At 50.7% G+C, this 21953-nt stretch overlaps 1 protein-coding gene across 1 annotated transcript; it reads left to right on the top strand.

Moving 5' to 3' along the window:
* The first annotated feature begins 7401 nt into the window (after nt 1–7401).
* Nucleotides 7402–21237, top strand: LOC119386980 (probable G-protein coupled receptor Mth-like 3). Its single transcript, XM_037654273.2, has 3 exons — nt 7402–7760; nt 17450–18448; nt 20374–21237. Exons 2-3 carry the CDS (start codon nt 17517–17519, stop codon nt 20660–20662), a joined length of 1221 nt encoding a protein of 406 aa, XP_037510201.1. The 5' UTR covers nt 7402–7760; nt 17450–17516; the 3' UTR covers nt 20663–21237.
* The last annotated feature ends 716 nt before the right edge of the window (nt 21238–21953 follow it).

Below are 21953 nucleotides of genomic sequence, written 5' to 3'. Positions count from 1 at the left end.
TTGCTATACAAGTAGATGGCCTCATGCCAGCAACAATGGAGTTCGCTCGCCAAAGCCGTCACGTGTATGGGGTATGCCAATGCAAGCGTCAGCTTGCAAGAATGCGATCTACGTCGGGTCGCTCGTCGCTGTCGCGTGCATTTTCACTCATTTTGGATTTGGCCTTAAATCTAACGCGGAACAGTCGCGTGGCGTCGTCACTAGCTCAGGTGGTGTTACTTCTGTGTTTGTCGGAGCGCAACAGAGGCAGTGCTTTACCTGCTCCCCTTTTGTTTAAAGTTGCGAATGGAAAGGAAAAAGCGGTAAAGGGCGGTCGCCGAAAAGTCGCTGTATGCGTGCTGGAAAGCAATTCCCGCTCATTCTGTATATTTCGGGCTTGAGTCGGGCTTTGCGCCGGGCCCGATCCCGGCCCGATAAAACTCCAAGTAGCCCGAGCCCGGCCCGGGCCCGAGGTGAAAATACGTCGGCCCGCCCGAGCCCGGCCCGCGGGCCGGGTCGGGCTCGGGCTTTCGGGCTACCCGGAGCCCGTGCACACCTCTAATCATCATCATCCGTTTGTCTCTGTCCTCACGTCACCGTGTGTCATTGTCATCATCATCGGGTGCGTGCGCGCTCGGCCCATTCTCTTCCGAGGCCTCGTCGCTTCAACCAAGACGTCATAATATATATAGCTCTTTATTTGCGAATCACGACTACGTACAGTCCATGGATGCCCACGGTGTACCGATTATGTTCTCAACGTGACACACACTGCTGCGCTATTACCCCTCCCCCGTGCACAGCCCGTACTGCTTTTAAGATCGACTCATGTTGCGATTGCAGCCCATTAAAACCACCGCGCGGATGCATTTTGCACGCTGGTGTAAGAAAAAGCACCAAACACTCCAGCATTTCCAAGTACATAGCCTCTAAGATCGGTCCATTTCTCCTTTTCCCTGCCTCCGGGATCGACATTCTTTTAACTCGGCAATGAACTCGAGGACGGAAAGGAAGCATGACACTATTGTATAGATAAAAACAAAAGAAGTTGTTTCAGCTACGGAAAGGAACAGGTACAGCCAATGCATGAACGAAACAAATGAATCGTTTCATCGGTGCACATTCGCCTGTTGGTACTCGAACACGCATAGCCCAGCGCGGTCATAGCACTATACATGGAAGCGAGGGAAAGAGAGAGAGCAACCACGCACAAGGCGAGCTGTGTAACGCCCCTTCTTGCGTAATGCCAATGCGCGAAGCGAGGAATGCGTATTACGGATTATAGCGGATGCAGCCTTTTTGCTCAACACTTTTTCCTCCTCCGCAGTCCCCATCGCTCCTCAGTCATCACGCGAACAACGCGTGACTGGTTTGAGCGCAGAACAAGGTGAGCGGCGGTCCGCGATAGACGACAAAAGCTCGAGGGCGATCCATATCGATAGCCGATAACATCGGCCCCATTATATGCGGGGCTTACACTAAGCACATTCTGTCGGAGGCGCGTTCGCCAAGCTGCACAGATTTAGCGCGGCGAGGCGACATAATGTATATTATATGGCGTTCGCGCAAGTCACGTCGCGAGCGAATTATGTCCTTCACGAAAGTCGCCGTCAGCGGGAGAAGGCGATGGATAGATTTTATGATAGGAGGGATCCTCCCAGCGAAAAGCAAGCGTCCCGGAGTACGGTGCAGCAAAGATCGACACTTGCAGGAGAGGACTTACATATACGCGGACTGGTGGACAAGAACAAACCATATATGAGTGACTAATTGAGGAGCTAAGTATACAGAACACACACGTCAGTTACTGAAGGAGCTGCGCTTAGCTGGGCTGGTTGGTACATGATTAATACGGGAACAGACCGGGTATGGACACGGGACGGTGAAAGAACGACAGACTAAGACTTGTCTGTCGTTCTTTCACCGTCCCGTGTCCATGCGCGGTTTGTTCCCGTCTTATCAGTTACTATACAGATTCATCCGTTCGAAACGGGGCTACGGAAGAAAACAAGTACAAGAAAACACTGAATAACGCACAAATACAAACGCCGAATTTCAGCTATGTTTAATCGCATGTACAAAACATTCATGAAACCACACGTGGTTACCACGCGGGTCACTGTCGATACACACTCGAAACCAACAGGGATCGAATTTCTCGATGGCAGTTGGCTCCCTTCCGCAGCACGAATCCATGCGATCGGGGTTTGAGATAGGTGTATTTGGTATGCATGCCAACTTGCGTTAAACAAAAGAAAGAAAGAAAGAAAGAAAGAAAGAAAGAAAGAAAGAAAGAAAGAAAGAAAGAAAGAAAGAAAGAAAGAAAGAAAGAAAGAAAGAAAGAAAGAAATGGCTAATTCCACAGACAGCGCGCACATCTGGGCATTTCCCACCCTCGGCCTGTTCTCGAAAACCCCTTCGAAACGAACACGCCTTCCCAAATGAAAGTGCATACGAGCAGGGGTATAGGATATAGCAACTGTGATAAGTGGGTGGTTCTTCCCTGAACAACGGCTTTGTTCCTGTAGCCTGTTTCCCCGGCTTTACAGGGGCTTCAAAATCGATGTCGCCGTGCCGGCGCCCTGTTTTCGATTAGCGGCTCAAACTATGTGGGCGGTATACACGACCATTTGCCCTGCATCGGCAAAAAAGAAAAAAAAAAGGCCCATCTCAAAGGAACACAAATACGTGTATACAGTTTTTCGTTGTTGACGAGTACAGAGAAAGCATTGCGCGGCCTTTGCGTTTTCCTTTTCGCGCAGGGACACGCTGTTCCGTCACGGCCACGAAAAACACGACAAGCACTGACCGAATAAGCGTGCTTTCATCATGGTTCGCGCTAAAACGAACAGGACGAGACGACACCTGCCCGATGCGAAAATGGCAAGCGGCATTGGAGGAGAAAGTGCACTGAGTGTGATTCTACAACAGCACGATGTATCTTACAACAGAGTTCATGTACCAGCGGTCCGGCAGGCAACTCGAAGATGACGATGCTTCGAGCGGCCTTTCAATTGTTTTCTCTCTCGCGCTGTCTTACTTCAACGTTACGCTGTTCCAATCAGTCATCAACTATATAGTCGAACAAAATGGAGCGTTCGTTTGTCTGGAAACGTCTGCGCGCACGCGAGCGTACGTGAGTGAATGAGTGAGAGTTGATTTATGGGGGTTAACGCTCCAAATCGACTCAAACTATGAGAGACGCCGTAGTGGAGGGCTCCGGATAACTTCGACCACCTGGGTCTTTCTTTAACACGAGTGAGTGAGTGAGTGAGATGAGTGAGTGAGTGAGTGAGTGAGTGAGTGAGTGAGTGAGTGAGTGAGTGAGTGAGTGAGTGAGTGAGTGAGTGAGTGAGTGAGTGAGTGAGTGAGTGAGTGAGTGAGAGGAGTGAGTGAGTGAGTGAGGAGTGAGTGAGTGAGTGAGTGAGTGAGTGAGTGAGTGAGTGAGTGATGAGTGAGTGAGTGAGTGAGTGAGTGAGTGGTGAGTGAGTGAGGATGAGTGAGTGAGTGAGTGAGTGAGTGAGTGAGTGAGTGAGTGAGTGAGTGGTGATGAGTGAGTGAGTGAGTGAGTGAGTGAGTGAGTGAGTGAGTGAGTGAGTGAGTGAGAGTGAGTGAGTGAGTGAGTGAGTGAGTGAGTGAGTGAGTGAGTGGTGAGTGAGTGAGTGAGTGAGTGAGTGAGGTGAGGGTGGGAGTGAGTGAGTGAGTGAGTGAGTGGTGAGTGAGGAGTGAGTGAGTGAGTGAGTGAGTGAGTGAGTGAGTGAGTGAGTGAGTGAGTGAGTGAGTGAGTGAGTGAGTGAGTGAGTGAGTGAGTGAGTGAGGAGTGAGTGATGAGTGAGTGAGTGAGTGCGTGAGTGAGTGAGTGAGTGAGTGAGTGAGTGAGGGGTGAGTGAGTGAGTGAGTGAGTGGAGTGAGTGAGTGAGTGAGTGAGTGATTGAGTGAGTGAGTGAGTGAGTGAGTGAGTGAGTGAGTGAGTGAGTGAGTGAGTGAGTGAGTGAGTGAGTGAGTGAGTGAGTGAGTGAGTGAGTGAGTGAGTGAGTGATGGTGAGTGAGTGGTGAGTGAGTGAGTGAGTGAGTGAGTGAGGAGTGAGTGAGTGAGTGAGTGAGTGAGTGAGTGAGTGGTGAGTGAGTGAGTGAGTGAGTGAGTGGGGAGTGAGGAGTGAGTGAGTGAGTGAGTGAGTGAGTGAGTGAGTGAGTGAGTGAGTGAGTGAGTGAGTGAGTGAGTGAGTGAGTGAGTGAGTGAGTGAGTGAGTGAGTGAGTGGTGAGTGAGTGAGGAGTGAGTGAGTGAGTGAGTGAGTGAGTGTGAGTGAGTGAGTGAGTGAGTGAGTGAGTGAGTGAGTGAGTGAGTGAGTGAGTGAGTGAGTGAGTGAGTGAGTGAGTGAGTGAGTGAGTGAGTGAGTGAGTGAGTGAGTGTGAGTGAGTGAGTGAGTGAGTGTCAATGAGTGTGTGGAGTGAGTGAGTGAGAGTGAGTGAGTGGGCTAGTGAGTGAGTGAGTGTACTGAAATGATACTTCGGCTACGCAGTATTCGTCCTCCACCACAAGAAGTTAATGGCGCGCCGAATAGCAGGGTGGGGTACCTCGTACATGTAATGTACTGCACACACACACGTGATGATATTCTCAAGCTTATGCTCAGTACACAAACACTGTCTTTCGTTGACAGTGAGAAACCTACACGCGACTTCGTTTTCCGGCTTCTTTGACACAAAAGTACAGCGTACGTATTTTCGCTTTTCTCCTTCTTCACACGCGGTTCATTAAACTAAACCTTTTGAAGCGCTCTAAAGCCACCATTTTCGACACCACGCACAACGCGTGTGTATTCACAGTGCATTCAAAGCGGCGGAATAAGACGCAATCATCAGCGAAGCGCGGGGGATTTTCCATGCCCATGAGAGCGACCTGTTGATGTGGTATTGAGGGGAGGCCGCCCTTTCACCAAGTCCTACACTCGACAACACTTTCTGTGCGACTGCACGCTCCGGTTTGTTCGTTCGCTTGTTTATTTATTCGTTTGTGTAGGCAGTCGCGACGTCTTTTTCACGACGCGGCAACACAATAAACTAAAGAAGTCAAGGTCGCTCGCAGCGCGTCTCGGCGCAGTCATCGGGTTCCAGGAAAGGAAACAAAGAGCGCGGGAGTCGCCAGCGAATACGAGAATCAAAGCGCGATGCTTAAAAAAACGAGAAAAAAGGAATAATAAGTGAGACAAGCGGTGTTTACGCCACTTATAGTGCGCGCGGGTGTGTGACGCCCAGCATCTTCTTCGTTTCGTAAGAAGACAGTGCTTAACTTTATTAGCCGGGGACGAAGCATTTAGGTATAACGTCGTTTTTGGCAAAGTTTGCAAAAGCCGGTAAAACGAATAGTGACGCGGTAAGCGAACGAAGAGTCGGCAGTACACACTGGAATACCGGGATCATTTACATGGAAATCTAGAGAACATCCATCGGCAGATACGCGCTATCACCAAGTCAAGACAAGCAGCTCGTTCTTGAAGGAGGAGCGCACAATCCATTGCGCCTTTTGCCGGCACTAACACATAACGCAGGGCAGAAACGGGGAGGTTAACGAAGAACCTTGAGAATAACTATAATGACCGCAGTGTACGAGCGATGAAACGAAAAATATTAGGCGGGACAGAAAAAACAGCTGTGGATTGTGGGTTAGCTGATATTACAGTTGACATTAACTGGAAGATATAAATGGGGATCGACGAGTCATGCGATATAAAACGGCAGATAATAGTTTGCGCTTTATAGTTAACAGAGCGGTAACCACGGGACGGGAAACGGAATCAAGGAAGGAATACAGAATGGGGCTGCATGTATGAAATCATAAAAATCGCACGCAATGGCACCCGTCGGGGGAAGACGTATTAAGGAAGCCTGTGCGACAGCCTATAGTATATAATATACAGAACAGGATGACGACACTGAAGGATAATAATGCTCCATATAGCACTGTTGGTAAAGGAATATGTAATGACGAAGACGACACCTTCTGCAGTGTTTTGCGAAGGGCGCGTGCCACACTTTTCCGTGGGCTCTCTTAGATCCTGCTATAAACGCCTGATTCAGTTCACTTTGCACTCGTTAAGAACTAAAGAGGTCGCGAAAGCCTCGCGGGGTGACCTTCAATTCATTTCCCGGAATGGACTCTTACTGTCGTTCGCTCAAAGACTGCGGTGAAGGCAAACAACGGGATTACAGCGAGTCGAGGAATTAGGAGAGGCGGTCAAGGGAAACGGGAGCAAAATGACTCGATGGAAGCCAATGCCACTCGGAGTTCGATAAAACAAGGGGGAAAATCACTCCGCGGGGCTTTCCTGAAGATCGATAAGCAAAGGGAAGACCTTATTGGAAGTTTGCCCGATAGTAGGCATGATGGGATCCACCAGCCATCATAATGGTGGATTATGGTAATAGGTAGTGATGGGCAGATGATGGGTGGATATTGCATAATTGGCAGATGATGGGCAAATGATGGGTGGACGTAGCAATATGTCACTGTCGCCACGACAGGAAGCTGTTTCAGGACTGTTTCTAGACGTCGATCGGGAGCGCTGAACGATGGAAATAACGAGGAGTCCCAGTTTCAGGAAAGCCACAAGCCTAGACTGTTGTGCAGCTCTGTGCTCCGTTCCAGAGGCTCCATCGCAGGCAGGTTTGACCTGCGAAAATGCAAAGAGAATTACGCTGTGTAGCTCCTTAATCACCACGATCCTTGCGGTGAGTGTGTTTAGGATCGATAGTGCCCAGCTCGCACGCACCTGAGAGGGGAACCTAAGAGGGGTCTGAAATGAGCGACATTCCGGCGTCCGTTGTACAGAGAGAAGTGTTAACTTTCCTATCGACGTCTAACACGGAATATGTTGCACATCGATGCTGAACAACAGAGCCGAAGCATCAATCAAATGGCCATGCCACCATGACTTCAAGATGGACCGGTATCTTGATCACGCTGGCGCAGACCTGAGGGTCACATCGGGTCACGCGCAGGGTGCTGAAACTGAACGGCGAAGAGTCAAGCGCCGAAGTCAGAGCGGTAAAAATAAGGCTTAAACCGCAAAGTAAAACATCGTACACGTCACAAAAAATAAAACAGCAGCATACCGCAAAGTCCGAAAGTGTAAGAACCAGCAACCCATCGGACACATGGGAGAACTGTCCCCACCGCGATAGACTGCGCATACGCGGCAAAGCCAAGGCCTTTCTCGGTGACCGCGACAAGCGCGTCCACTCTCGCCTCCCTCTCGGACCGAAATTGTGGCAGCGAATGATGCGTCTAGGCCTGGTGTCGCGTGACGGGGCCACTTGGGCGCGAGCGCCCATGCGAGAGAGTGAGAGTAGGAGAGAGGAGGGGGCGGATGCCCCGTCGTCCAAGCCGCGCGCGGCGGCCGCCGAAGCCGCCGCAACAACCACCACCACCAGTTGACTGCAACACGCTGCGGGCGACGGACGGAAAAACGCACCACCCGCAGAGATCGAGCGAACGAGTGCGCGGCGGCATCCAAGGTTTTCGCCTTCCCCCTTCCCCGGTCGACCAGTTGTTCCGTAGACACCGACCGGTGCGACCGCCGACGGATACGATGAATGTCCCGCTCCTGGATAGCACGTAGAAAACGCAAGTGCACCCGCGCGCGAGTGCCGACATCGTCCCGACACAGCCAACGACGACTTCGCTGGAAGAGTGCCGCTAATTGCCGCAACCCTTCGAAGCCCTACTCGTGAAACTGGATATATAGCACACCGACTGGGATCCCTCCACCGCCTCTTACAGGTAAGCCTGCCTGCACGATAATTGGATGAGTTGGTCCGAGAAGCAGCGAGCAGAATCGGTGTGTATGGTTGTTCGGGATAAGTGACAAACACTGGCGTAGTCAGGGGGGAGGGGTTGGGGGATTACCTCCCCCCCCCCCCCCCCGAAATGTTCCATTTTTTGCATGTGTTTTGCACCCAACAAACGCACGCACGAACATACATAAAGTATAGTTAGCCCCCCCCCCCCCAAAAAAAAAAAAAAAATCTAGCTACGTTATATACTAGTGACCAACCTTGTGCGCTGCATCTAAACGGACAAGAAAAAAAAGTACAAACCTAGCGTACAGACTCGCGCTCGGGAGCCGTGATCTCGAATACGCTGTCACTCACTTGCGACAGCCTATTCGGAGAACGAGTAATCAGACCTCTGGAAGAGGGCGCCGAATGACCAAGCGCACGGGCTTCGAAGTGCACGGCGAAGATTCTGATAACATGGCGCGAGGCATCCAGCTTCTTCCCGCAGATGCCGCCAGCTGAGCGGTCCGTGCGAGAGATAAGAAAGACCGTTCGGTGACCACCACTAATCACGGGTCGAAAACCAGTTCTCGTGAGAGGTGTTTTTCCAGCCCAGATGTGCGTGTTTGGGTGTACTGCATCGGAATGCCGTTGTCCTGACGAAGAGCGAGAGAGGGACATGGAGTGTTGGCGTAAAGAACAACGTTTCTATCTGCGTAGAAGAAAACAAACTAACGTACACCTTGCTTCGCAAGAACAGCAACGAAACTGTTTTCGTCGAACGAAAAACGCAGCTACGTCAACGCAAAGGAGACGCACGCCTTCACTGCACGGCTATTCTGACCCGGCGCATTAGTTCCTGCGCACTAATGACGCACACAGTGACTGCTACACAAGGATGGGTGTATCCCGCGATGGGAAACAGGTCCGCTACGAGAGAACCACGCCAAAACTTTTGCGTAAGGTTTCGTACCGACACTACGAGAACGGTGGGATTCGATATCAATAGGAGAAAGTCAGCTACACTGCATAACACGTCTACAGAAAAGCCAGCTTTGCAGGGGCCGCAAAGCATTTCTGATTCAGTTGACATCGTGCCGAAATTCCTACAAGGGGGGAAAAAAAAAGAAAAAGAGCGGCGATCACCGTAGCATGCAGCAACTATTTCTCGAACACTATTAACCGATCAAACGTTACAAAACGACTGCATCGCTTGTTTATACAGGTGCCCAAGCTATCGGAAAACACGAACACAAAGGTTCTTGGCAACGCGGGTGCAGTGCCTGTAATTGCTGGAGTCCCTGTGGAGATCACTGAGACTAGCTTGCTGCATGCCTATATATTTACGAATGCACGTTAAATAAAAGTACTTTCGTAGCGAACGCAATCGTAAAACTATGAATAGATGCACATTAGAGGGTAAGTAGAGCTTTCGCAGCAGATCAATTTGAAACCTGGTAGCAGATTCATTTGAAACGTGGTTGCAGGATCGCCCACATGCATATAAACAGCGGGACACTACACAGGAGAACAAGAGGACCGGATATAGTTTCGCCGCCTTCTTCGTCTCTGTGTCCTAGTGCTTCCTTACGGTTTCGTTCGCGCAGAAACAGCAGCATCTCTTTATCAGACTCCGTTGGAAGTTTCTTCAGCTGCTACAACGAAGCGAGAGATGATCGCTTGTGGCAACTCTGATGGCAGTTGAGAAAACTTCGCCCGCACAACGAAATACCGCTTACAAAACCGGTGTATAGTATGTACAGCTGAAGGACACTATGAAGTACATACGAGTAGAAGTTTTCGTTCTGTAAACTGAGACTGGAAAGCCGTCATCTCGCATTACGCATCCGTGGACGACTCGGCGGGAGGGTGTAGATGTGTTCCGCCCGAGGTCGTATACAAGTATGGAGACACAAGGTCCATTGTATTTCCCCGTAATGCCCCGCGACCGCGGCCTTTCCCGCTCGCATACACGAAGAATATGTGTGCAAAACGTTTCCGCATATGGGTCGGGACAAACATATGACTCGACACGCCCGTGCAACAGAGATGTCCGGCCGTCCGTGTCGCCTTGAGCCCCGAGATTAATAATATGTGGAGTTTTACGAGCCAAAACCACGATATGATTATGAGGCACGCCGTAGCGAAAAGGGCTCCGTAAATTTCGACCTTCTGGTGTTCTTTAACGTGCACTGACGTCACACAGTACACGCGCCTCTATAGCATTTCGCCTCCATCGAGATGCGACCGCCCGGCCGGGATCGAACCCGCGACCTTCGGGTCAGCAGCCGAGCACCGTAACCATACTGATCCACCGAGGCGTATACTAAGAGCCCTGAGATTGCCTCTTCTTTCCCCCCGCCAGGTGGCTCGGGAAACGCGAGTTCTACCTGTATACACAACCGATTAAAGATGGCGCGCAGGGCTTCGAGTGATAAAATATGGCGAAATGCGAAGGGAAGCAAGAGATAAAAGGACTCGGCGCGGATATCTACGTGCTTGTCCATTAGTGGACAGCCGGCGCTCTGTCTTTCACGCTGGTTTGATCATGTCATCGCACCAGCTCGAGGAGGCGTCAAGTTGGTGCGCAGGGCTAAAATTAATGCGCGAAGCCACGGCGCGCTTCCTGTCGGAATCAGAAGTGAAGACGACGGGCTCATCTTCTATAGATGAGCGAGTTACGAATTCCGTCGAACGCGAACCGCATACCGAGAAGCTTCTGCGATAGGCGCCACCGAGGAACGCGTTACAGGAAAGGTCGCCTGGAAAGCTGATGCTTCACTTTCCTTGAACTTCGCAGTTCGTCTTATAGGGCAACGGGGAAGCGCTGCAGCTTACGCGTCGATCGGAGGACACGTTCACCGCCTAAGTGTTTTCGGTATGGGCCGGCCGTTCGTTTAATCATCGCGGGCCCTGGCGGCGCGTAACTTGGCATACAAGGATGCATACATGAAGCCTCGCATTTGGAGCGAATCTATAGCAACTTGTCGCGGTTGTTATAGAGAGAAGTTCGTGTCTGAATTTCAAGCCGCATCAGCGCCTATGACAGAGGTTAACCTACTGGACCAGCAGAAAAATTGTCACAGTGCAGAGGACGGGAAAAGGTCACCAACACTACTGGAGAGCCGGCCATCGAGGAAAGAGAGGTACACGCTGGAAGACGGCAGGTTCCCGGCTCATGCGAACCACCGCATAGCACGGAAGGTTATGCGAAAACAGGCTGCACAACCGAGGACTGCGGAGGCCGGACAAGACGCTCCCGTACGCCTCGCTAACCTCGGCCCTTAGTTTGCAAATAAATACACCGCGAACGTATACATGTATATGCCAGACGCCGCGCGTGATATTGCGCAAATCGCCGATGGCAAAAAAAAAAAAAAAAAGATTGCCCGCGTATCTGCGTGCTTCGCTGCAAATGTCGTTGAAAGACGATAGTCTTCTGCCACTTTATGTTTTGCCTTGCCTCAGAGAGCGACTCCTCTATGTTGAATCGGCTGCATCTGGCTGGCATTGATAAAAAAGAGGAGGCGCTGCGTGAGATACGGACGCTATCTGGTAGTGGAGTCGGGAAACATGAGCTTGTGCAGAATCCAGGGCCACTGCCAGGTGGCAGCACCATATCGTCGGCAGAGGGCTTTTTCGTGCATAGCGTCGCATTTTTAGCACAGCCTAAGAAACACTAGGGTCTTTAGAATTATGTATCTATGTATGTTCTAGTAAAGGAACACACCACCTAATACTTACGTATTAGGTGGTGTGTTCATATTCGTATTAGGTGGTGTATTACGCATATCTGAGGCGCAACAACACACCACCTAATACTTACGTATTAGGTGGTGTGATCGACAATGTTCGCAAGTATGAACGCAGCTACCAGTTCAAGGTGCATGGGCGTTCAGCAAGTGCTTAAAGGGACACTAAAAGCAAATAACAATTTATGTCAGAGTGAAAGCCCAATGTACGACAACTTCTAAAACGGCAATATTATCAACAGCAGTGCCCTACTTATCAAGAAATTAAGCTAAATGTATCACATGATGAGCGTCACGAGTGGGACATTTTCGAAGTGATCCCGATGACGTATGGAAGTCGGCCTACAATAAATCACTAGTAATCAAACTAGCAGCAGTAAAAAAAGAACATTCCGAGCATCAAAAGACGTAATAAAATGCTGTTTGTTCGTTTCCGCTTGATTCATGGAAAACAAAACCTCCGTGGCGTTGCCAATGGGGAACGGCGCGCGTGGTTCAAAGGTTCCGTTTTCGCCGAACTGCGCCTCCGTCTCAGTGGTAGTTTCGGGATCGCGTACTGCCGTGCGTGTTTTGTGCGCTCGTGAAAGTCGCTCTGACAGAAAGTTCGACAAAATGCCGCATGCGTGTGATATTGCCGGATGTCCCGAATGGTGCACAACGCCAGTGCTGCAGCAAGGAAACCGGTGTGTCTTTTCACTGGGTGCCGCGGAATGAACCCTTACGCTCGAAGTGGCTTAGTGTCATGCCATTGCGCCAGTGTGCTAAACAGTCAAAACCTCTGCGTGTGTGCTCGCTGCACTTTCGTACTGAGGATTACGAGACCAACCGCAAGTTGGTGAAGGCTTTGAATGTGCCCATCCGAGCAAGTCTTTGCCGCAGGGCCGTTGTTGCTACTGTGGGTCCCGTTACTTCCGCTCGGCTGCTACTAGTGTCGGCGGCCGCACAGTAAAAGCCGGCAACGTTGGGCACGGCAGCAGTGACGTATAAGAGTCGTATTTTCAGGCGGGAGATTTGAAGCGCGCTAACGCGGTGCGGACCACTAAAAACGTGATTTTATTTCAAAATAAGCACTTCCTTGGCACAAAAGCAGCACTACGAGGTTTCTGGACCGCTATTTCAACAATCAACGTCGACTTAATATTTGCCTTTAGTGTCCCTTTAAACTTTGGCCGGGTGGCTGAATCGTGTGACAGACAGACAGAAAGACCAAAATTTCTGCGTTCAAGTATCCCAAGAAAGACTATCGTCTTTAAAAAGTCCCGTCCTTCTGTAACGCGAACACGTTTCCCGCAGTTATACAGGGTTCTAAAAGCAGGGTACACGAAGGAGCGCACGATACAGAAGCGTGATCGCATTTATACGCGGCCAGTACAGCCACATATAAGACCCTGCGCCATTGTGCGCCGCAGCGAGCGACCGTGTAAAAAGAGAGGGAGGACGGCTGACGACGATACGCCTTGAATGAGAAGACCGCGGCCGTAATTTTCCGCCGCACGCCTTCGACGTGCCGTTCGAGGCTTGCCCCGCGCGAGAAGAGTTCAACGAGGAAGCGCCGCTTAAAACGAGCCCCGCCACACAATGGGACCGGGCGAAGAGCGGCGTAATCACGGATACTTAATTGAGGCCGAGACGACCACGGACAGCGCACGCGCCCGGCCAACAAGACCTGTCCCCGCAGAGCTCGATGAAACAGCTCGCACGCCATGGGCATGCGGACGAGTGGCGAGTGCTAACACCGGGCAAATGGCACTCGGCTCTGGTTGTTTCGGCACCAAAATGTAGATGCTAAGATTAGCAGGTATGGAAAAATTGAGTCAGAAGTCATCGTGTCGCCGTGACAGAACGCGTTCACTTCTCTGCGTTTTCTGGCTGGCTGCGTTTATTCATACTCTTTTCTACACAGAAAGCGCGCTATGCGCCAGACGAGGCCTATATAGCTTCCCACACAACGACAACAAACCAACTGCGCATGCGTTCGCGACTGCACTATAGCTGCGGTCGTACACTACGCGTGCACAAATAGAAAGCGGCTTTCCATGACGTCAGACATGGCTGTTTCGAGTACTCGGCAAGTGGAAAGGACGCTTTGCGTCACATTATTTTCCCCCATGGACACCATCCAACGGCGGTTTTAGAAACCGCGCTTCCCACGGGAGTTTATAGTCAACTAAAAGCGAAGAAGGGGCGCGGGGAGAGGAGGAGCGAAGGTTCTCCCCTCGCATTATCTCGTTCCATCTAGCGGCTATTACTCGAGCATGAATCACCTTTCCAGGTAGTTGATAGAGGCTCGCCGGGAAGGCCGAACGCTCTCCTCGCTCCTCTTTCTGGGACTAGAACATCTCGCATTATTCGATATATACGTCAAACACGATGCGTTTCACCCAAACTGTTTGCATTAACGATTAGCGAAACACCACCGACATGCGTCATCGCGGCAGTCCACGTTTTTACTCGGTGAAAAAACAGACCTCGTCTCGAAATTTGGCCGTGGCGAGCCTACCAATTCGGAAGACATATACCAGCGGTCCCGAAAACGAAAGCGTGCTTTCGCAACGAAGGCTGAACGCTGCAGTGCGAGACAGACGCGAATAATTACAACGAGAAATACCGTCTCGAAGGAGCAGCCGTTACGCATGGCCAGTACGCATGCGAGGCCATAAACAGCCTCGCTTGACGGATTCGCATGCTGGAATAACCTTGCATGCAGTGCAGAGCAAATAGCGGAGCTCAGAACGACTGAAAGTTCAACAAGTTGGGAGTTCGTGTAACTGAAAAGAGCACACGTGGGAACGAAAAGGGCAACACAAAACGCCGCGCGTATACACTACTGACGGGTTGGCAGCCTTCACTTGAGGATTCGCTCAGCTTGGCTCCTACATACTGTGCGACCTTTCAGTTCATATAATCGGCGTCCGCTTTGTCCTTTTTCTTGTATACGTGTTCGCCTGCCATTTCAGCAACGTGTAGGCCGCAGCTAAGGTCAACAATGTTCACACCAACTGTTTCTGACCCTCAGTATAATAATGACAAAGCTGCCTCGGCAGCAGAGACGGAACGAGGCGCGCTGCAGGCACGCTGCAACGAGCGCCCGCGCTATCCAATCAAACGCGTGCGGATGCACCGGCATGCTCATACACGTGTGACGAATCGACAGGCGCATGACGCAACCGGGACCTCATCAATAGCGAATGAAGGAAGAAAGATTGCCCCTAGCTTGCTTTCGAGACGTCCGTAGAGTGACAGATCCGTCGCGCACGAAAGAGACGGCACACACGCACAACGCGTACTCGCAGACCTGCGTAACACGCACAGCAGCAGTCGTGGAAACGGTCGGTTGCGCGTTCAGGGTGCAGCGGTGCGTTCTCCGCACGATTTTGCATCGACGACGACCGACGCAAGTGCGGAGATCTGAGAGGCCGATGAGCTCTGAAGCGCGGCGGACGCAGTGGACGACTGTCCGACTGCTGTACGTACCAGTGAGCACACACACCGCTGCATGCATGCCGCAGTGACGCAAGGGCAGCGACATCGACGAATTATCTGACGACCCAGTGGCGCGCGAACGATTTTCTCGGCGCGTGTGCCATAATGCGCACGCACTCGCGAGGGGAGAAAAACAACATCAGAGCGGGCCTCGAGCCAGTGCATCCATGGTAACGAGTGCACCCGAAGCGCATGCACTTGTTTCCAGAATCTACACCCCTAATTTGGCGTCATTTGCAGTACACGGTAACACAAGGAGCGCATCCCGAGAACTCCCGACCTCAGCGACCACTGTGGAATTGAGAGCATCGATTAGGAAGGCAATCACATATCATGTGTTTTTCTATAGAACGCACACACACATCAGGATAAAGAAACGCACGATGATTGATGCAAGTGAACTTGCCGGAGCACCTCGAAAACTAAATGCCGACAAGTCGTGTGTTGCTTCAGGGCGCGGACAGTCCATTTTGCCTTGACCGGTGCCAACGCTAAATTCTGAGCAAGTGTGAGACCTTTGAAACCTATTATATGCTATATACGCATGCACAAGCCAACCTAGCCAACGTGGCTTGTACACAATAATACAAGCTACATACACAAGGAGCCCGACATAGTGGACATCTCTCACCGCAACTCTGTCTCACTCTCAGACTTGCTGAAAAAAATAAACAACGACCAGCTTACGTTAAAGCAGTCACAGAAGCGTTATCATCGCCACGCCATTCACAAATTTCGAGCTTCAAGACAGCACTAAAACCAGCATGCAACAGCAAAAGTGCAACAGAAACAAGGTAAAGACAGGAGGGGCTATCATCCACCTTAAGTTTTGTTGAAGAAACGTCGAAACGAAAGTTCATTTTCACAGAGCCAGCATTATCTGCGCTTATCCACGGGGAAACAATAGACGCTATGCCATGGGTTCGGGCCAAGCCAAGGAAAACGCACGAACCGCAGGAGATCCGCCGAACGTATAATACACAAGCTTCACACACAACGTCTTGAAAGACCTTGCAGGGGGCACTATCCTATACCTTTTCTTCAAAGGGGGTAAATTTAGAGGCGCGAACGGCAAGGCGACAAAGGGATAAAGCCCCGCAGTCGTCGTCTCATGTCTGCCACCGCCAATTACGCACTGAAATGTGTCAATCAAGCAAGAGCTGAATGAACCCGTTCGGGTTCGCGTGCCAAGAACGTTCGCTGTTGTCTAATGCTGGCCACCGCGGTCCACATCACTTTGACAGTATAGGATAGACATTTGCGCTTCATTTACATTTTTTTTTCCTTCGCCCTGTCGCTCGCTTGTCGAGTGTCCTCGTCTTATAACGATGTCTCGAAAGCTTGCAACGAGAGAGCAAGCACGTACGCAAACGGAAGCATCAAGTCCACCGGAATTCTTACGTAATCCTATACCCATGCACAGAATCGCCGTGTGTACGCTATAGACACCGATTTCGCGCCGAGAAACAACACGTCGTCGTGGTCTGCAGCTGCGCTGCCATTTTCGCGAGAGGTGCCCTTGAAATGCCCGTCACAGGCGTTGGCAGCCGGTGCCACAAGTGCCGTCGGCCGCATAAATAAACGGCCCTACCGTAACAATCCGCGTGGGATGCCTCGTTGACGCGTCGGGTCAGGACAGACCTGCCCACGTGGCCACTATTGAAGTATAAGGGGAGAAGCTCCATGCAGATGACACAAGAGGAGCAGCGGGAGCTCTCTTTCGGGGCGTGCCACGAGACGGCTTTGGCGCCGTCGCGGATTATGGCGCGTGGGAAGCCCTAGCTCTCTTCCTTCTTTTTTTTTTTTTGCGCGAAATGGCGCATAAAAGAGAATCAGTCTAAGCCATAAGCGTGAAGGCTTCTCCCTTCCACGACGCCATTTCGAGGACCCGGGTTATTCATAGAAGATCTCGAGGTTGCGCCGCCCACCGGTTCATATAGGGTTGCCTTTACGTTGAACTGTCGTCACCAAGTCACCGCCATCGATATAAAACTAACACGCGGAAGGCCGAAGAAGCGCAGAAGCGAAGCGGATCGAGCCTCGTGCGCCAGTAGACTCGAGCTCTAAGCATCCAGCTGCTGCTGGGCCCGCAGTGACCGACTTCGCAGAGCGCCACGTTATCACTGAACAAGAGCAGTAGGAGGACAGGGAAAAGCCGCTACAAATATAGGCCAAAGTAAACCGTGAGCTTGTTTGTATTACGCCGTTCTTCCAGAGAACGTGATCGTCATTTATTGTGGACTCCTAGCACCTAAGCGCTGCCAAAAAATATGAAGTACACGGAGTTGCTGGTTCTTAGTTGCTCATTTGCTCGGTGCTGCAACGAATGGTCCATCCATATCGGTACAAAGTGCAAGTGTTTTTATGCATTGCCCGCATGTATAATGAGTACCGTTATGTGTTTACGAGAGGCAATGCACAAAGGCTCACGGCGTTCTCTCGCTTTCCTTCTGCGCAGGCGCGGGGGCCCGCGACAGCCCAGAAGCCGGCCGGATGTGGCCGGCGGCGGGCGGCGTGCGAGGCGCATGGCCATCAGCATGTTCTTGGACAGCATCTACCTCAACTGGGTGCAGCGACGCTTCCAGAACGCCACGCCCGAGGCCCGCAGCCTGCTGCGCGCCGCGCGCGTCTCGCTGCCCAACGAGGCCGCGGACGCGCCCAGCGCCGGCGGGCCGCTCAACGCGTACCTGGCGCGAAACCCGGTGCTGCAGCTGCTGCAGAACAACCACTCGTGGCTCGCGCTGCTCAGCAACTCGACGGCCATCGGCGCGGGCGCCGACAACTACGCGGTGCGCGTGAGCAACGCCAGCCGCGCGGGATCCTACTACGACCACGGCCTGACCGCGCTCTACCCGTACCTGGCCGTCGCCATGGCCGTGTCGCTCATGTTCCTCGCGCTCATCTGCGTCGCCTACTGCGTGCTGCCGGACCTGCGCAGCACGCACGGCAAGAACCTGCTCTCCCTGTCCGGCTGCTTCATCGTGCTCTACGTGGGCCTCATCGTGGACTTCACGCTGCGCGCGGTGCTGCCGCGGCGCATGTGCCTGGCCGTGGCTGTGGTGCAGCACACCAGCTTCCTCGCGGTGTTCTTCTGGACGAACGTGATGGCGTTCGACGTGTGGCAGGCCATTGTGACGTTGCGGCCGCTGGCCAATCCGCGCCTTCGCGAGGACCACTACTGGCAGTACGCGGTGTACGCGTGGACTGCGACGGCGGCCGTGTCGGCGCCCGCATTCGTGCTGCACTTCACCGAACTGGTGCCGGAGGAGTACCGGCCTCGGTTCGGCGAGGTGCGCTGCTGGCTCAGCGGCCAGCTCGCCTACGCACTCTACTTCAATCTGCCCGTGGGCATCATACTGCTCTGCAACGTGGTCATCTTCGGACTCACCGCCTGGGCCCTGTACCGCGCAAAGACACTGCAGAGGGTCACCCTGCAGGCCAAGCAGCATAAGAAGATGTGAGTGCGAGGTCGCAATGCGCCGCTTGGTGCCCAACTTACGTCGCGTCAACTATTCATAACCAATGTGGTTGTCGCTTGTGGATAGTGGTGTGCGAATATTCGAAAGTTTCGAATATTCGTCGAATATTACATTCGAAATATTCGTATTCGATTCGAAAATCGTGTATTCGAAAAATTTCGAATATTCGATAACTTCGAATATTCGAAAAATTCGAATATGCGATTCGATTATCATGCATAAAATAACTCGTCTTCCACATTTCTGCTGCGTTCGTACGAGAGGAGCGATAAACATCGTAAGTACACGGAGGCACGATATCTGTCTGCGACGAGCGCCCCAATACGTATGATTTATTGCTAGTACATCTCCGACGTGCAGCGCTGTTGGCGATAATGTAAACGTACATTTTCAGTATTATGCGGCCGTAACGTGCCGCACTACCACTCGTTCACTATGCGGGACCACTTCTGAAGAAAGACAGTGACCCACGTGACTGGTGGCGCACTGTAGGCACCTTCAGATACCCAGTCTGGCAAAGCTTTGCCCCATGTAACTCCCTATACCAGCCACTTCTGTTCCAAGCGAGCGTGCCTTTTCAGTGGCAGGGTGGGGAGGGGGGTTGTCTTTGTTAGAAGGGAGCGCCCGCTGCCTGATCATGTGGAGGAACTCATATGTCTTCATGATAACATCTAGTCATTACTTTCATTGTGCCGTGATATTTGCTTGTGTTGTGATGTGCATTGGGCTAACCTGGACATTGTGTTCTTGAGAGAGCAGTGTAAGTTGTGTTGCCAGTCAGGCTGTTAATGTTCTTTTTTTTCAAATAGCTACATGTTAAATAAAATATTGTTACTGTGGAAGCATTTTTCCTTTGATATTCGATTCGATATTCGAAGGTGGATATTCGTATTCGATTCGTATTCGAAAAAATTGATATTCGCACACCCCTACTTGTGGACGGAGTCACGCTTGGTGCGTCACTACCGTGCCCTGACCTCAGTGTCAAAAGCAAGCTTCTCAACACATGTTCCTAAGACGTAGTGTTGCACTGCACTGTGTGGTCACATGTGCTACGCCTCTAGAAACAGAAACTATACGTATATATGCCGCATGTGCATGATGCTGTTGGGCAACTAGCGTGCGAGTGTTGAGGCTTGAAGGAGTATGCAATAGTTCGTTTGGCAGCAAATTGCTCCCCACAAATATTAGAGCTATAGGATACGAAGAGAGTGAGAGAGGCCTGGGTAATTCAGCAAGTAAAGTTCAATGATATCAAAACGGATAAAAAAATATTTTTTTTTAACATTTGCTACAAGCGACATTGCTCCAATATTGTGCTGTTACCATCATAATAAGCAAGCACGTCAGTTCTGTTATATAGAACACAGTTTGATCTGAGAAAAACATAAAGCAAGAGGGAATTGCAAAGCATTGCTTGACAAGGGCATCAGCTTTATTTTCAGCTAGAGAAATCAACTGCTCACCAGCCCCTGCACGCTACATGTCAGCAGGAGCGTCGGCAGGATTTTGTCTTGGGGGGGGGGGGGTGCAAAGCAGTGTTGCATGGCGGCTGGGGGAAGGGGAGAGTACTGGTGTAGCTTGGGTGGGGGCAAGTGCTGGTGTGGCTTGAGGGGGGCAAGTGCCCCTTTTGCACCCCCCTGCCGACGCCCATGCATGTCAGCCTCACCTGAAGTTACCGTTTACCAACCAATGTGGAGCTTGATTAATATATAAGACTGAAGATGCGACTGAGTAACAATTTGTGAAGAGCCCTGCAACATGAGCGCTTTCACTGTATTATGACGCGTATTGCCTTACAATAGGTTGGCTCTAAGATGCATAAATAGTGCTTCTACAGCTGCCACGTTGATTCTGTGCCCATGCATTGATGACAGGTCTCCTTGCATCTCTTCCCTGGCAGGTTCTACCTGTATGTCAAGCTCTCGGTTGTCATGGGCATCATCTGGGTGTTTGAGTTCATCCCATGGATCACGGGCTACTACAGACTGTACGGACTTGCCGGCATGCTGAACTCCTTGCATGGCATCTACCTGTTTTTCATTTTTGTTTTCAAGCGCAAGACGCTTGCGCAGCTGCGCCAACGCCTCAGCTGCTGCGGCAAAAGAACAGTAAAACCCACCCTGTCCAAGAAATACTCTTCCAGCACGCTCACGTCCATCTCCAATTGCGCACTCAGCTCGGGGCCTTAGTGCGACACCTCGTGGCTTGCACCAAAGACGTGGCCTCGTGGTGCAAAATTGTGCTTCTTTTTTTTCTTCTCCCTGCCTTGAGAACTTCGGAATGTGTGATAAGTGCATCAAGAACATGTGTGTGCGTTGACATGATGCCAAGAACTTTCACGAAGCAAGTTACGGGGAAATGTGTGCTTTGAATAACAGTGAGCCAAGTGCACTGCTCACAAACCTCTGTGACATGCCATTGAACTGCCACAAAACTGTGGAAATATTTATAAAACATTTTGTTCATCAAGCTACAGCTTTTTACATCGCTTGTGCAAGAAAACCTTGTGAGTGTGCATTTGTGTACGTTAGTGTTGCTATGTTGAATGAAGGCCTTAGGATTTTTCTAAATTAATGCACATACTTTGTGTATTATCGATGAAAAAGTGTTGTCTGTTTATTCTACGAGAATATTTCGCACATGGACTAAGGAATGCTTTCACAACATGAGCTAGCACTGCCGATAATGAGGTCACCATGTCCACTGTACCTGAATTGCCAAAATCCCCAATAAAGCTTGAAGGTATAAATTGTGCTGAATGAAAACTAATGAATTACGAGCCTATTTTGTAAGCAACACAAAAAAATTTTAGACATTGCAACAGTGATGGAAGTGACATATTGCTTTTTGGAGCACATTCTTGAGCAGAAAAAATGCTAGTTTGGAGCAGCTATTGGCATTTTTGGAGCAGATGGCAAAATATTTCAAGCGACTCCTGGAGTTAAATGCATTATTTAAGCATGTCATAAGTATCAATACTTATTAGTAAACATATTCGACACAGTGATCACTGCAAATTGTAACAAAAAAATAATTAAGCAGATGGGTGGCCACTGAACACTAAGTAAGATTAGCTATATGCTTAAATTTTTGGGTACTTGTGGCAGAAATGATATAAAACCAATAAAACTAAGCCCCAAATCATAAAAGAAATCACAATCACGTACAGAAGTTTATAATCGGTAATAGAGTTAAACAATGTTATTTTCATATTTGAGCAAAACAGCCTGCATTTAAAACAAACAAAAAAAACCCAAGAAACTAAGTGCAGATAGGTTGAAAAAACAGCCTTGCCATTTCTTGTGGCAAAAATGAGGCCGGAGCTGACAAAGTGATAAATGTGACAATGCCACTACTTGTGGCAGTATGGAGCTAGTATAGAAACTCCATACTAGCATACTATAACATACTATACTCGCGGACTTTTCTTGGCAATGAAGGAAAGGCTACGGGGACGGAGCTACATTGCACACGTACTGC

This window comes from Rhipicephalus sanguineus, chromosome 3 (genome assembly GCF_013339695.2).
Source record: "Rhipicephalus sanguineus isolate Rsan-2018 chromosome 3, BIME_Rsan_1.4, whole genome shotgun sequence".
Lineage (NCBI taxonomy): Eukaryota > Metazoa > Arthropoda > Arachnida > Ixodida > Ixodidae > Rhipicephalus > Rhipicephalus sanguineus.
Note: the sequence above shows the minus strand (reverse complement) of the source record. Positions and strands in the feature narration are given on the sequence as shown.

Bases quoted from the DNA above. Each gene is read 5' to 3' on its own strand.
- LOC119386980 (XM_037654273.2), top strand. From the start codon at position 17,517: ATGGCCATCAGCATGTTCTTGGACAGCATCTACCTCAACTGGGTGCAG. The intron at 18,449-20,373 runs GTGAGTGCGAGG...CTTCCCTGGCAG, and splicing joins GCCAAGCAGCATAAGAAGAT to GTTCTACCTGTATGTCAAGC.